Source organism: Chlorocebus sabaeus, chromosome 13 (assembly GCF_047675955.1).
Source record: "Chlorocebus sabaeus isolate Y175 chromosome 13, mChlSab1.0.hap1, whole genome shotgun sequence".
Taxonomy (NCBI): Eukaryota; Metazoa; Chordata; class Mammalia; order Primates; family Cercopithecidae; genus Chlorocebus; species Chlorocebus sabaeus.
The window spans coordinates 3,274,857-3,291,617 of record NC_132916.1 but is presented as its reverse complement, the minus strand read 5'-3'; the positions used below and the strand labels follow the sequence as shown (position 1 = coordinate 3,291,617).

The following is a 16,761-nucleotide window of genomic DNA, read 5'->3' as shown; positions in this document are numbered from 1 at the left end:
ACCTCTTCAGCGGCTTGGTGTGCCGTTTTTATAGAGTTACGTGAAGCAATTGATTGTTCCTGGAAGATAGTGGTGATGCCTGTAATCGAATAGATGGCAATAAAGCGTTCAACTGTCATCCACAGAGTCAGTCACTTGTCAGAGCCAACATGGGCCGAGGGTAGAGAGTTTACGGCTCTGAGACATCTGGCAAGGCCTCTCCAGTTCAATCCTGAACCTCAGAGGTGACGGGGAGGCCGTTAGATTAGCGAGGACACAGCCTGAGCTGGAAGGAGGGGTCCAACTGGGATCTCTGACACAAGCATGGCTTAAACAAAAAGATACATAGTTCATTTTGGAAACTTAACTGCTTTTGTGTAGACATAACTTTTTTTTTTTCTTTCTTTTTTTGAGACGGAGTCCTGATCTGTCGCCGGGCCGGAGTGCAGTGGTGCAATCTTGGCTCACTGCAATGTCCACCTCCTGGGTTCAAGCGATTCTCCTGCCTCAGCTTCCCGAGCAGCTTGGGATAACAGGCCGCCACCATGACCAGCTAATTTTTGTATTTTTTTTTTTTTAGTAGAGACGGGGTTTCAACTTGATCATGTCCATCTCCTGACCTTGTGATCCACCTGCCTCGGCCTCACAAAGTGCTGGAATTACAAGCATGAGCCACCACGCCCGGCCCACATTAAATATTTTAAGATTCCATGCAGGTGAAGCAACAGGAGAACCCGGCAAGAACAGATGCCTCCCCGCCAGGCAGCCCACCAGCCTGCCTCCGTGCACTGGCCTCTGAGGCCTCAGGCATCGGGACTGGCAGGAGGCCCACTGGGGCAGAGAGAGAACTCTGAAGCTTGGAGGAAGGAAGGTCCTGACACTCTGAGCCCCACCCTGAGTCCATGACTGGCCTCCCCTTTGTGAGGAGAGCAGGCCCTGCATCACCAGGCAACCAGCGCTCCCTCCAGCCTCCCGCTCATTTCAGTTGGGCGCGGCAGCTGCTGCACAGAGACCCACAGAAGCCACCCTCAGAACCAACGCCCGATGAGAAGGCCTGACCTGTGTTCCTCCACACCAACCCAGGTGCTGGGGTAAGTCTAGGAGGTGACATGCAGGATGGGAGGGTGGCCCCACACACACCATTGTCTCAGGACCAGCACCTTCCCAAGAGCACAGGGGCCGGGGTCGCTAGGAGTGGCGAGTGTGCACGGGGAACCCCCGGGGCAATTGGTAGTCAGCCCTTCATACTCCCTCAAAGGAAAAGCAGTCCAGGGTTGTATGAAGTCAGGTAATTTTCAATCCAAAAAGTTCGTATGGTGTCCAGTGCCTCCTGCGTGCTGAAGTGCCAGTTATATAAGAGGGCATGAAGTAGACCCAATTCTGACACTGAAGTTACCACAGGACAGGAGTCTAAGTTAAATGCATCCCATAGTGGATACAGGAAATTCAACTGAATTCAAAGTCGACTGAATGGCCACTGTGTTCTGGGAACTGTGACAGACGCTAGGGTTATGAGACTGAACTGGATCACCTGGGAAACACACATGGCTGTAATTTAGGGCCGAGCATAATTTTCTCCATAGGGTAAGTGTGAAGTGGTATGGACCCCCCGGGGAAAAGAGAATCAATCCCCCCAGTGGGGGAAAGGAAGGGCTTCAAGGAGGAATGGGCATTCATGCTGGGCTTCCTGGGAGAGGTGGGCTTCCATCAGCAGAAGCTCAGGGGCTCTGGGTCCTTTGAGGCTGAGGAGGGTGGGCTGAAGCACTGGGCTCCTGTCATCACCTGAGGGCGGGAAGCGGGATGTGACAGGCCTAACAGTGGCCGAGGATGGGTGTAAGGCCCTGAGTGCATGCCGGCCTGTGGCCTCCACACCGCAGGCAGAGGTCATGGTGAGGGAAGAGACCACACCTGTCCATCTCCCGTCTGCAAAGGGGCAAAGTCAGCTCTCCCAACTTGGGCTAGTGATGGCGTTTGTGTTTCAAGCAGCTCAGTCTACCCCAGGTTTATTGGAAAGGAGGCTACTCTGGGTGTCTCGGGGCTGGGCATACACATGGGACGGTTTGACCTCCGTGACCTTAGAACTTTCTTGAGAAAACAGAACTTTCCTGATAATTAACAGAAAAAATAGTGCATGGTCTCTGGTTTGATAATAAAATATTTTGTGTTTCAAGTGATACAAATTTTTATTCAAAAGAACATTTATGTAGAAAGTTTTTTTAAGTTGGTCAACTCAAAAAACAGGACTGTCTCCTCTATAATTGGGGTGAGAAGCATTCTACATTCCATATAAACCGTAAGCCACAGCTGTCAGCTATGCATCAGGATAGGTAACCGGCAGGATGTTGACCATTTACAGTCCAAGTGCTTGAGGGCGATTGGTCTCCACAAATTTCTTCACTGACCTAGAACAATCCTGCACAGGCCTTGCAGCTACTGCTTGTTCCCACCCAATAAAGGTGGGATATTTTGTATGTCTGCAGCAAGTTTGTCCAACCCGAAGCCCTCAGGTCTCCTGTAACCCAGGAGAGCTTTGAATGTGACCCAACCCAAATTTGTAAACTTTCTTAAAACATCATGAGTTTTTTGTGATTATGTTTTTTGTTTTTAGCTCATCAGCTGTTGTTAGTGTGAGTGTATTTTATGTGTGGCCCAAGACAATTCTTCTTCCAATGTGGCCAGAGAAGCCAAAAGACTGGACACCCTTGGTAAACAATGTAAATCAAAGAAATTGGCCAAGGCAAATCTAAATCATTTAAGAAGTTTATGTGCCAAGGTTAAGGACGCACCCAGGAAAAAGAACACAGAACCACAGGAAAAGGCCATGGCTTATGCTTTTTCCCCTAAAGAGGGTCTGGGGACCTTAATAAGTAAAGGGAAAAGAGTGGGTATTGCGGGAAAGAGGAAGAAAAAAAAAAGGAGTGTCGATAAGAGGGAAGCGGTTACAATTTTTTGAATCTTTGGTCAGCATTCACTGAATATACATTTTATAAGTGGGGCGGGTAGAGGAGCAGTCACATAGCATTCGTCTTGCTCAGTGAAACTTCATTTTTATATAAAATGAAATAAACATAGGACAGAGGATGCCATCAGCTATGCATTTGCCTCAGGTAAGCGGAGGGATGACTTTGAGTTCTTTCCTTTGTCCCGTGCCTGTGAAGATGAGTTATCATTTTACATTGCCAGGGTGAAATTCAGCAGAGCTGTTCTTGGGTAAAGACATTGGAGCCCACCAGGAATTCCCCTTGTGAGGGAGGTCTCTATGTAGCTTTTTCATCTTTGCAGCCATCTTATTTAGGAGTAAAATAGGAGGCAGGTTTGCCTGATGCACTTCCCGGCTTGACTTTTCCCTTTGGGTCAGTGGGTTTGTGGTCCCGAGATTTATTTTCCTTTTACAACAACTCACTTCTAAATTTGGAACTCACTGTGCTAAGCCGTGTAGAACAACAGCTGTGTGTATGAATTTTACATTCACACCAAGATGACATATAGGTTTTTACATATTTATGGCTTGGCTACATGGGTGGCTACTAACAGTTAAAAAGTGAAGGAAACCATATTTGCAAAAGAGAAATGGAAACATACAGGTTATGTATGGTGAATCTCCAGGAATTCCAAGTAAAGCAGGGAAATGCTTTTGTAATTAATCTCTGAAATCCTAAAAGTATAGGTCTTTTTATATAAAAATGTACAGTTTTCTTTCTATCCCTTGCACACAAAAGATGCAAAGAGCAGCATCGCCTATTCATTGACCGATGTTTTCTTTGGTTCTCTACGGTGGTGAAAACTCCTTTTACAGCATCTGGTATCAAGGTCACTTAAGAAGGGCCCCTCTCCTTGACCCCAGAATATTTTCTGCTCATTTCAGTTCGATGACAACTGAAATTCCTGGTGTTGAATCACGTGGTTTAACACTTCAGCTGGATCCTGGGTCAAATGGAAAGTTGCTCTGGGGCTGTCTGTCCTTTAAGTAGTGAATGTGCCAAAAAGATAAAATGTGAAGAAAAAGACTCTTAGTTATTTTTGTAGAGTCTGTCTTGGACGGAAGAAAGCACCAAAACTAGGAGCTGTTGGCTAAGGAGGCTGCCGTCCCTGGGAGCTGCTCTCTCCTACTGCATCCTGTTGTCCCTCAGTCTTTCGGGCAAACCAGTGGGCCCTCATCTAGAGATCAGGATTCCCGCAGTGATGGAATACATTATTTTTGGCTGACTTCCTTGCCATGGGACCCCATACACCCGGGAATATCATCAAGGTATGGAAAAGGGGGGCTCTTCCCCCTTCCTATGCCAGGAGGCTGTGGCCCCTAAGAAATTGGGTTGCTCCTGGTCATTAGAATGCTGTCTGTGCCCTGATGACATTGACTGGTGTTCTAGCTCTTGAAGAGGGAAGAGCTGTGCTGGCTTCTCAGTGACTCTCTGTTGGCTGCATGGTGGAAGATGCCGTATGTGTTTCCTTGTTCTAGGTGTGTATACAGTTGGGTTAAATGGTGGCTCAGCACTGAACGGTGGGTGGTAGTTTCCTTCCAGGTGAGGACTCTGACCTTAGAAGTTTTCGGCAGGTGGCATTTCACAGTAACGGAGTCTGACATACACAAACAGAACATTCGCCTACATTGCATGCCCTTGTAGGTTGTGATGTGGCAACGAATCTCCAGGATCCCAGAGTTTACATTCTCTGAGCTTGGTACCGGGTGCTTCGCCAGTGATAGTGAGATTCTGGGCAGGGCTTTCCCTACCTATGGAAATGGGCACAAGGCCCTCCACTGTCTGGGCGTGCACTCCCACCTCCCTTCCAGAACACTGGTTGGGGGAATAGCTCCGATGTGCTCTACTTTCCTTCTGGAAGCTTCTATGTGGAGGTCTGACTGCACTCTCCTGGGATGCCCAGTCACGGACTCTTTACGTACTAGGCCTCATTGACAAAAGAGCACTTTCAGTGTCTGCAGTTCAAAGGGCTCAACCCTCTCTCTGTGGCCCCAGCCTCGTTAAGGACCTGCTCGCAGAACCCCTCCCATGGACCTCACGTGAAACACAGCCTCCCACCTCAGGAAGCTTTTGGCGGTGCGAGGTGGAGATCATGACGTTGCTGATATAATCAGAAAGCTCCTTGGTAGTTTACATATTATCAGCAAAATTACACTTCTACCACTTCAGAGACAATCATGACTCAACAGTGTGACTTCCCAGTGAGGCTGAAAACTCTCACTGAGGCCCTGAAAACTCAAATACAGTTTGTCAAAATTTTGAGATTATGTTGGATGACTTCTTTTCAGATAAAGCTTGTAGGCCCAGAGAGCTGTTTTCAATTGGGCTGTTATGTCTATGCTCAGGGTTAAGTCTGGGTTGGTTAAATTGACATGTGTTCCAGCTTCTGCCCCAAATAAGTGGCAAATACTGTGAAATAATTCATAATTTCATGTTATATTTTTGTTGTAATATATTTGTATATTTGTATAGTAATTTATATCATATTACATGTCCCTTTGTCTTTTAAATCTGAGTACTGTGAACCTAATTTAATATTCTCTAGATAATTTTAATTATTGATTATAAGCTTTGGCTAATACAAATGGATGCCTTCAGGGCCTAGCCAGGACCCAGCCTCTGCAATCAAGTGCCCCAGACCACTGTGGTTTTATGTGTTATTTGTATCTTTCGTGAATTTTATTATGCTAGTTGTCGTTCTTGTCTGGTTCAGCACCATCTCACCAATTTCCCACCAGCACATCTGATGGATCATAGGCTAGAAGGCCAAATATTCAAAGGCATATTTTATATTATATAAATGTTTCCATGTATATATATGCACATACACTCAGATGTCTTATGCACACATGTGCACATGTGCACACACACACTGATTTAAGCACTGAGAGTAAAAGTGTAGAACTTACTCTGTTTGGCCAAATGTCAGGTTAGTGATGTTTGTTTTCATTGGGAGTAGATATTCCACTGAATTTTGGGTTCAGAGCCAAGAGGGTTAAGTTAGCCATAAATCTCCTGGCTTCCAACCTAGAAAAAAGATGTTATAAAAATGGAGGAAGAATTTCAGGCAGAAATGAGCAATGGAATGGGAATTGTGTATCTTTATTACTTATACTCAGTATAGTTTTTCAATGGTTGAAATAAAAACAATGTACTGGCCAGGTGCGGTGGCTCATTCCTGCAGACCCAGCACTTTGGGAGACTGAGGCAGGTGGATCACCTGAGGTCAGGAGCTTGAGACCAGTCTGATTGACATGGTGAAGCCTCGTTTCTACTAAAAATACAAAACGCATTATCCAGGCATGGTGGTGCCCACCTGTAATCCCAGTCACTTGAGAGGCTGAGGCAGGAGAATCGCTTGAACCAGGGAGGCAGAGGTTGCAGTGAGCCGAGTGCACCATTGTACTCCAGCCTGGGGGACAAGAGCGAAAATCCGTCTCACACACACACACACACACAAAAGAAAGAAAGAAGAAAACAATATACAAAATGTTTTATTCCATTAATGTGAAGGAAAAGATGTAGGCCCTTGTTACCCTCCCTCCCTACACTCTGGTGTGTTAGTTCATTCATTTATTCCACAAACATGAGGGCACCATGTCCAGGAACACAGATTAAAAAGACAGCCCTGGCCTGGTATTTCAGCCAGCACGGCAACCAATGGACATTTCCCAAATCACACAGGCCTCAGGACCAAAATGGGCAGTGAGGGAGGACGTTTGGGATGGAGGCTCAGCCAGAGACCCAGGAGGGCAGCAGAGGCATTCCCATGATCCCTTCTGCAGTGTGCAATACTGCAGCACAAGCTCGACAGCACCCCACTAGGCAAGCCTGCAGCTCAACTCCTTGTCCAGCCGGACCCAGTCGCTCCCCGGGTGTGCTGGGAGAACACAGGATGAGGCTGTTGTGCACCAGTGCCCTTCCTGTTCCTGCACAAGTTCGCTTTCTAAGAGCTATTCAGTACAAATGAGTGTCATTTTCTCTTTATTTTCATTATTTTATCTTATTAACTGAAAAATAATTGTATATATTCATAGGGTACCTAGTGAAGTTTTGTTACATATAATATATAGCGATCAGATCAGACTAATTCGCGTATCCATTGTCTCAAATATTTATCATTTCCTGTGGTGGGGATGTTCAATATCCTTCTTCCAGCTATTTGAAACTATTACGTATAATGCTACCGTTAACCCTGGTCACCCTGCAGTGGCATAGAGCATTAGGACTCCTTCCTCCTGTGTGACTGTGATTTTATGTGCTTTAAAATATGTCTCCCTATGCCCCCTTCTACTAGCCTTCCCAGCCTCTAGAATCCTCTGTTGTGCTTATTACTTCAATTAGATACACTGTTTTTTTAGCTTCTATATAGGAGTAAGAACATGCGGTGTTTAACTTTCTGTTCTCAGCTTATTTCACTTTACATAATGTTCTCCACTTCCATCCATGATGACATGAATGACAGGATTTCATGCTGTTTTGTGGCTGAATAGTGATAAAGTGAAGTAAATATGGCCTGAGAAGGGCTCTGTACTTCTATATTTGAGTCCTTGTGGATGAACCGTAACCCAACTTAATAGGTAGACAAGATTGCAACCCCAACTTAGAAGTGTGCACCTGTAACAATCGCTGAGTCCTGGCCAATCCCAGCAGCCATACTTCAGCCACTCATACACTGCTGAGTGTTCAAACCGTGTTCAAATAAGGCAAACACCAACCTGTAACCAATCCAGCTGTTTCTGTACCTCACTCCCGATTTCTATATGTCATTTTACTTTTTATATCTCTACATTTGTTCTGACGACGAGGCACCCCTGGTGTCTCTCTGAATCTGCTGTGATTCTGAAAGCTGTGCGATTCGTGAATCATTCGTTGCTCAACTAAACTCCTTTAAATTTAATTTGGCTGAAGTTTTTCTTTTAACAATAGTATTCCATTGTTAAAAGAAAAACCTTAGATAAACTAAGTGTAACAGAGTTTAACTAAGCAAGAACTATTCATGAATTTGGCAGTCACCAAACCAGAATAAGTTCAAAGACCCCTTACTGTGTCCGGGTGGATGAGAATTCATGGAGAGAAAAAGGAAAGTGAGGCGTGGAAAATGGAAGTGAGGTACAGGACCTCCTGGTCGTTACAGTACCAGGTTTGCCTTTTTTGAACATGGTTTGAGCAGTTGACCACCTGCGATTGGCTGATTAGTAGTGTGCTAGTCACTGCTTGTTGATGAGTACAAGAGTGGGTTACAGTCTGTTTACCCTCCCCTTAGCTGACAGCTTCCTGTGTATGAAGAATCCTTTAGACCCAACTTATAAGGAGGCAGCATGAGACTAAACTGAATAGAGCAGATACCACATTTCCCGTATCCATCTGTCCCTGAATGGACCCCTGGGCAGATTCCAGATCTTGGCTGTTGTGACTGTACTGCAGTAAACACGGGGTGCGGATGCCTCTTGGATGAACTGTTTCCTTTCCTTCCGACAGATGCCCAGTGTGGTGGGAGCTGCAGGACCATGGGGGGTTCTCTTTGTAATTGTATGAGGAGGCTCCATGCTGCTCTCCACAGCGGCCGTACTGGTTTTCATTCCCACCAACGGTGTATATAAGAGTCCCCTTTTCTCCACATCCTCGCCAGCCAGCCCCCTTCACTGAAAGAAGAAATAATAATATATAATTACGATATAATATTAGTATATCTCATTAACTGTTATCACTGTGTTCTATATTTATTTAATGTAGTATATAAGATATTGTTGTTGTATACTAATCTGTATTTGGTATTAATAATATACTATTTAGCATATAAATTAAGCATATAATTAAATCAATTCCCTGCCATGGGTCGTGGGTGACGTTGCTCATCCCCATCCTCCTTCCCAGCGATGGGGACTTTGTCCCCTCAGCACAGACCAAGGAAGAAAATCTGCAGGGAGAGCTGTCCTGTTACCATAGGGACAAGAGTCCCTCCGAGACAAGACAGTGGTTTTGCTCATTGGCTCAGCTGCCCTGTTCCAGAACAGGGCCTCGGCCTCACCCTTGCAGACCTAAAAATTGCACTGAAGAGGTTGTGGTCTTGTTTGTTCCAAACAAGCCGTCTCTACCCCACAGGCAGACTCCACCACCACAGCGAGGGTGATGGAACATCCTCAGGCAGCTTTAAAGAAAGCATTTGCTTCCTTCAGAAGTGGGAGGTGGAGCCATTTAACTGAAAAGAAGCATTTCCTCCCCTTTGTGTGGGCCTCGGGGGTCTCCTCCCCATCTGTGTCCCCCACCCTGGGATGATGGCCAAGCAGGCCACACACTGAGCCACACCCCAGCCCGCACCCCGGCCCTCTTCACAGCCACAGGACAAGGTCCTGGCTCTCCCTCTCATGCCAGGGGCGGCAGATGTGTCCCAGCTGACTTTAACAAACTGCACATGCTTCCCCCGCACACAATCAAACCAACCACTGGCTGCGGTCAGCATCTTCAAGTCTGAGAAAGGCAGGATACAAGACATCTGTGGTAGTTCCAAAAGGACTTTCAGAAGAAAAAGCTCTTGAGTATGTGTTGCTCTCTGGAGGACACTCCAATGGGAAGGCGGATGTGTAGTCGAAATGGAGTCCCCAACCCGGCGTGGCTTATCTGGGCAGCCCCGGGAAGGGGCAAAGCCTCATGAACCGCTCCAGGGAGGGCCGGCCACTCCTCTTGCTGCTGTGCGGAGAAGGAACTGAGGTTTGCAGACCTCCCCTGTCTCGGACCAGCACTTACTGACCAGGCACCATGGAACCTGGAGGGGCCGGGCCGGGCCCCAAGAGCCAATTCCAGGGGAAGCAGGGCTCAGGCCGGGGCGCGCCAGGCTTCTAGAGCCTCTGATGCGACGTTCTCAAGGATAGGAAAAGGTGGGGGTGCCAGAGACTGCACAACATTCAGTCTGCAGTCTGGCGCGGTGTCCCCACATTGATTTGTGAAATGGCGACTGAGCTTCCACAAGATTCGAGAGGGAGCTGTGATCAGATAAGTTTGAAAAACAGCGTATTTCTTGGCGATAGAAAAAATACATTTTTAACTTTGTTTAATCCAATATCCATGGTTATTCCACTCTGGATTTCCTCCTACCCACACATGCCCACACATACACAGCACACACACAACACATACACACAGATAACACACACAACATACAACACACAGACATGCAACGCACCACACACACAACACATGCATAACATGCACACAGTACATACCCACAACACACACACAACACAAAACTTACACACAATGTAAGCAGCATACACACAACACACACAACATACACACACAGCACATACAACACACAGAACACATGAAACACAACACATGTACATACCACATATAACACACAATACACATTCACATATACACACACAGCAGACATAGCACATACAACACACCACATGCAATACAACACACACTCATACACAATATAAAACATACAACAAATAGCACAAACATAACACACACCACATACAACACATGACACACACACGATGCATACAACACAATACACAATACACACACAACATAAATACAGAGCACATACAGCACACAAACTTATGCATACCACATGCAACACACAACACACACAACATACATACATTACAAGCAACACACACTACTCATACAACATACACACAACACACAGCACACATACATGCTAGATGCAACACAACACACATGACACACATGCATGCTATTTGCAACACACAATACACTCACAACACACAACATACACACAACACATACCACATGTGACACACAATACACAAAACACGCACACAAAACACACAATACACACAACATGCACAGACAACACAGAAAAACACACTCAACAGGCACAACATAGTCACACACACACACACTCTGCTTGAAACACTTGTTAATAGCATGGAAAAGAGTTTGAAAGCATTACTGTAAACTGGGACGATTGAATTTTAATAACCATGATGGATTAATCAATTCTGTATGTTCCTTGTCAAAGCAACAGCAACACTGGAGAGCTGTGTGTTCATCGTTGATGCTGCTTTGTTCACAGATCTTTGAGAACCACCACCCCAGCCTGTACCCTTAACGTTCCATCCGAGGCAAACTACACTGAACAGCTGCCTGCAGGCCTGGGAGCAAGGTTACAGGAAGCAGGTGTCTCCATCCCTCCCTGGCGAGGCCGCCCAACATCAACACTGGAGAAAAAGGTGGGTGGGCAAGCCAGGTAGTTCCTTCCTTCCTTCCTTCCTTCCTTCCTTCCTTCCTTCCTTCCTTCCTTCTTTCCTTCCTTCCTTCCTTCCTCCCTCCCTCCCTTCCCTCCTTTCCTCCTTCCTTTCCTCCTTTTTTTCCCTCCCCTCTTCCTTTTTCTTTTTCTTTCCTCCTTCTCTCCTTCTTTTCCTTCCTCCTTCCTGCCCTCCCTCCTTCCTTCCCTCCCTCCTTCCTACCCTCCATCCTTCCTCCTTTTCTACTCTTTCCTTCCCTCATATCCTCCTTCCTTCCTTTCCTTCCTCCCTCCTTCCTTTCTTGTGAAACCTTCACTGAAAGTACAGTATCTGTCAAAACATGCTTTTTATATCAATCAGAAATTTTCAAATACTATAGAATTTCCGCCAAATAAGTTATTTATATCATTATGTGATCAATTTTGCATGAACAATACAAATCAAAATCACTTTAACTTGAAAATTTTGATGAGCACATTGTCTCAGGACTTTGAAATACGTCCATTTTTACCAAGAGGCTTTGACATTTTTTACCTTTTCTCTGGATCTTAATGAAACATCACACTTCATCATCAGTTATGATCTTCTTAAGAATTATTCTGCTTTCCTTCTTCGAAGCTCTAAAGAATATTTCAAATCTGCATTTTATCTTTTAAAATGTGAGGCAAAATCTCCACATTATTATTTTAACTGAATAGGTTTTAAAAACTTAAGTTGTTCTTTTCGACTCTCCTTCTCACTAATAACCACTTATTTGAGTGACGCAAGCCTCTGCGCACCGAAACCCCTCCAATGGGCCTGACGGGTCAGGAGGGTGCTTGGGAACCACGGTAGATGCCTGGCCTTCTTAAATTTCTCAGGCTAATAGAACTCTTACTAATGTTATGATGTCATTGTTTCACACCTCTTGTAACATACTTGAATTCATTTAACTAAATAAAAGTTGACATTCGTGTTTTGTTCTTAATCATGCTCACTTTTTAGGCCAACAGGATATGCCACAGATATGGGTCTGCAGGAACTCAGTCCTCAAAAGTCTGATGGAGTATTTGCAAACATTTTTAACATGTTACTAACACAATGCAATAGCAGGGTAAAATCTGAAGAATACAGATTTTATTGTTTGCATAGATTATAAGATATTATTGTTGGCTGGGCGCGGTGGCTCAAGCCTGTAATCCCAGCACTTTGGGAGGCCGAGACGGGCGGATCACGAGGTCAGGAGATCAAGACCATCCTGGCTGACACAGTGAAACCCCATCTCCACTAAAAAAATCCCAGCACTTTGGGAGGCCGAGACGGGCGGATCACGAGGTCAGGAGATCGAGACCATCCTGGCTAACACGGTGAAACCCCGTCTCTACTAAAAAATACAAAAAAAAAAACTAGCCGGGCGAGGTGGCGGGCGTCTGTAGTCCCAGGTACTCGGGAGGCTGAGGCAGGAGAATGGCATAAACCCAGGAGGCGCAGCTTGCAGTGAGCTGAGATCTGGCCACTGCACTCCAGCCTGGGCCACAAAGCGAGACTCCGTCTCAAAAAAAAAAAAAAAAAAAAAAAATACAAAAAACTAGCCGGGCGAGGTGGCAGGCGCCTGTAGTCCCAGCTACTCAGGAGGCTGAGGCAGGAGAATGGCGTGAACCCGGGAGGCGGAGCTTGCAGTGAGCTGAGATCCCTCCACTGTATTCCAGCCTGGGCGACAGAGCGAGACTCTGTCTCAAAAAAAAAAAAAAAAAAAAAAAAGATATTATTGTTGTATACAATACTATGTATACAATATGTTGTATACAGGACAAGATGGATTTATTCTAATAAAGGGAGCAGAGATGAGTGCATTGGTGAAGAGACGTGGGTGTCCAGTGAGACTGCACAGTAGAGGGTGGGCAGGCAGGACAGCTGGCAGCACTAGGTGCATGCTTTCATCAGAAAAATCTACTAGGTTATGGTCTTGACCACTCTCCCAACCTTTCTCAATGATCCATTTTTAGAAAAGAAAACCTCATTTGATGGAGGAAGATGAACCTTCAGGGGCCCTCTTGAAGCCACTGGTTTTTCGTGTTGACGAGACCACCCCGCCTGTGGTGCAAAGCGTCCTCCTGGAGCGGGGGTGGAATAAGTTTGACGAGCAGGAGCAGAACGCGGAGGACTGGAACCTGTACTGGAGAACATCCTCTTTCCGAATGACCGAACACATCAATGTTAAACCGTGGCAGCAGCTAAACCACCACCCTGGAACCACCAAGCTTACCAGGAAAGACTGTTTGGCCAAACACCTGAAGCATATGAGGAGGATGTACGGCACTTCCCTGTACCAGTTCATCCCCCTGACCTTCGTCATGCCCAATGACTACACCAAGTTTGTGGCTGAATACTTTCAGGAGAGGCAGATGCTGGGCACCAAGCGTAGCTATTGGATTTGCAAGCCTGCTGAGTTATCTCGTGGGAGGGGGATACTAATTTTCAGTGACTTCAAAGACTTCATCGTTGATGATATGTACATAGTGCAGAAATATATCTCCAACCCTTTACTTATTGGCAGATATAAGTGTGATCTCCGCATCTATGTTTGTGTTACCGGCTTTAAGCCTTTGACCATTTATGTTTATCAGGAAGGGTTGGTTCGGTTTGCCACGGAAAAGTTTGACCTCAGTAACCTGCAAAACGATTACGCCCATTTGACCAACAGCAGCATTAATAAATCCGGGGCCTCTTATGAGAAGATCAAAGAAGTGATTGGTCATGGTTGTAAGTGGACACTCAGCAGATTTTTTTCCTACCTCCGTAGCTGGGATGTGGACGATCTGCTTTTGTGGAAGAAAATCCACTGCATGGTTATTCTCACCATTCTCGCCATTGCGCCATCCGTCCCCTCTGCTGCCAATTGCTTTGAGCTCTTTGGGTTTGATATTTTGATTGACGACAGCTTGAAACCATGGCTTTTAGAGGTCAACTGCAGCCCAGCCTTGACCTTGGATTGTTCAACAGATGTGTTGAAGAGAAAACTTGTCCACGATATTATTGACCTGATTTACTTAAACGGTCCAAGAAATGAGGGGAGAGAAGCCAGTAACGCCACACATAGAAATGCCAACGTCGACGCTGCAAAAAGTGACAGAGGTGGGCTTGATGCTCATGACTGTCTTCCTTATGAGTCTCTTTCATTCACAAGCAGAATGTACAACAAGGATGACTCTGTGGTGGAGAAAACTGTGAGTGTGCATCCTAAAGCTGCACCTGCCTCCCAGCTGGAAGGAGAGATGAGTGGGCAGGAGGATTTTCATCTGTCAACAAAGGAGATGGCACAAAGCAAGCCCAAGATACGGAGCAGGCACACGCCTCACAAGACACTCATGCCCTACGCGTCCCTCTTCCAGTCGCACTCCTGCAAGACCAAGACCTCCCCGCGTGTCCTCTCAGACCACGGCAAAGCTCCAGATCCCCAAGCAGGCAACTTTGTTCTTGTTTTTCCTTTCAATGAAGCGACTCTCGGAGCTTCCAGAAATGGATTAAATGTCAAAAGAATAATCCAAGAGCTCCAGAAACTAATGAATAAGCAGCATTCCTAAGTGGTAAAAAATAAAATCAAGGAAAAGTGACATGGATTTTTAAAAACCAAGGATTCCTATCCTAGAGAAAGCAATAGTTCAAGTTCCTAACCTGTGCTACCAGCATGTTAACTATGTCATTGGAACTGAAGATGTGGCTGTATGTATAAATATAACAGCTCTGACAAAGCACAATATGTTCAAGTGGTGATTAAACTACACTACATCACATGTTTATTTGCTCAGGTGTCTTGAAAGAATTCTACAAATGCCACACAGCCTCCTACCGGTAATTGACTATGCTATGCTACGATTATGCTATGTATGTATTTAAACAGGAGAAAAAGACTATTCTAATATTTTTAAAGGATTATTAGGTGAAAACAGTACAAAAGAGGCCAGGAGTTAACTTTCTGTGTTTTTTTAAATCAACCATTTATTTGTGAAAATTATTTTGTTAACTTAAAGATCAGACAATCATTCAGAGTAAGATAAATCACTGAAAGCCCTAATGACCCTGTTGTTTACAAATCCTGGGCTCTAAATCAGGCTTGGTACCAAAGAGCTCCCTGTGGGGGCATCCTTCCACTGTATTTAAATAGTGGCCCCCTTGGCCTTGTCACCGTTTGGTTACCATCACAGCATGCGAGGTCACGGCCTCCCCGATCAAAGTATGCTGTCATTCCTGCCACATACATAAAAATTCCAGTAGGTTACTTGAAAACATTATTCTAGTGAACATAGTCAGACACAAAGGCCACATGTTGTATGACTCCGTTGATATGGAATGTCAGAATTGGCAAATCCATCGAAAGTAGATTGGTGGTTTAGGGGAGGGGTAATGAGGAGTGCCTGCTAATGGGTAGGGGGCTTCCCTTTGGGGTGATGAAAATGTTCTGGGACTATATAGAGGTGATGGTTGTACAACATGGGGAATTCACTAAATATCACTAATGGTACATTTTATGTTGTGTGTGTTTACCACAATAAAAAAGTTAAAAGTTGGCCATGGTGGCTCATACCTTCGATCCCAGCATTTTAGGAGGACAAGGTAGGAGGATCTCTTGAGCCCAGGTGTTTAAGACCAGTTTGGGCAACATAACAAGAATCTTGTTACTTTGAAAAAAAAAAAAAGAAAACAAATTTTTTTAATTAAAAAAAAAAGGTGGGGACGGGGAAGCGCAGACAGGCGTATCTCCCAGCAGGTTCCTGGGTGCGCAGGCCTGCTCGCGGGTCATAGCTGAGAAGAGCCATTTGAGGAGACCCACCGTGGACCAAGGTCAGAAGTCAGCCTGCAGGGGCACTGCTGGACGCATGCCTCCAGGGTCCCCAGGTGGACAGAACCACTCTCAGTCTGCGGGCAGGAGGGGCCAGGACTGAGGTCCAAGGCCCTTTGAGGATCTACCATAGGACAGAGGTTGGCAAGCCTACTCCGGGGATGGAATGGTGTGTCTCCTGGCAGAACCCTGGCTGGGCAGAACTCTCCCAGACCATAGCCTGGAAGGAAGGGCTAGACCCAAACCCCAGGGCTATGTCAGGATCTGCAAGGGTTCAAGTTCATTAAGCTCCACCCAGGGGCACTGGTGGGTGAGACTGCAGCAGTTGCCTATGTGACTGGAACTTCTCCTGGGTGGCAGTAGAGTGGGGTTGGAGTCAGCATTCAGGGCTTGTTCAGGCTCTGCAATGGAATGGAGGCCAGCAACCCTATCCCGGTGGCCTAGACCGGGGAGTCTCCCAGCAGGCCCCTGTGTTGGTAAGAGGGCTCCTGGGTCACAGCTGAGAGGGCCTAGAGCCAAGAGAGGGTCCCGTCAGCATCTGCTGTGGAACAAGACCCACTGCAAGCCTCTGGGTGTTTCAGATGGGTGAGTCTGTCTCTGGGTCCTCGTGGGAGCAGAATTAATGTGGAACCACAGCTGTTGGGGACTGATGCCAAGGCATAGGGTAATTTTCAGGTCCACAGCTGGGACCATGTTGGTGGACCTGCCTGCTGAGGCACTGCTGTGCATGACTTCTCCTGGACTCCTTGGCAGATGGTTT

General features: G+C 46.0%; 1 protein-coding gene across 2 annotated transcripts; it reads left to right on the top strand.

Moving 5' to 3' along the window:
• Positions 1 to 759: 759 nt before the first annotated feature.
• On the top strand, positions 760 to 16,479 carry TTLL2 (tubulin tyrosine ligase like 2). Of its 2 annotated transcripts, XM_008007819.3 has the most exons (3): positions 760 to 1,070; positions 11,011 to 11,167; positions 13,168 to 16,479. In XM_008007819.3, the coding sequence occupies exons 1-3, from the start codon at positions 1,024 to 1,026 to the stop codon at positions 14,743 to 14,745; spliced, it is 1,782 nt and encodes a 593-aa protein (XP_008006010.3). In that variant the 5' UTR covers positions 760 to 1,023; the 3' UTR covers positions 14,746 to 16,479. The 2 variants fall into 2 exon arrangements, with proteins under 2 accessions (XP_008006010.3, XP_072878793.1); XM_073022692.1 differs by lacking the exon at positions 11,011 to 11,167 and having other exon boundaries at positions 760 to 1,074; positions 13,173 to 16,479.
• Positions 16,480 to 16,761: the final 282 nt, after the last annotated feature.

Coding starts and splice junctions, on each gene's coding strand:
- TTLL2 (XM_008007819.3), top strand. CDS start 1,024: ATGAGAAGGCCTGACCTGTGTTCCTCCACACCAACCCAGGTGCTGGG. Junction 1,071..11,010: donor ACACCAACCCAGGTGCTGGG/GTAAGTCTAGGA, acceptor CTTTGTTCACAG/ATCTTTGAGAACCACCACCC. Junction 11,168..13,167: donor CATCAACACTGGAGAAAAAG/GTGGGTGGGCAA, acceptor ATCCATTTTTAG/AAAAGAAAACCTCATTTGAT.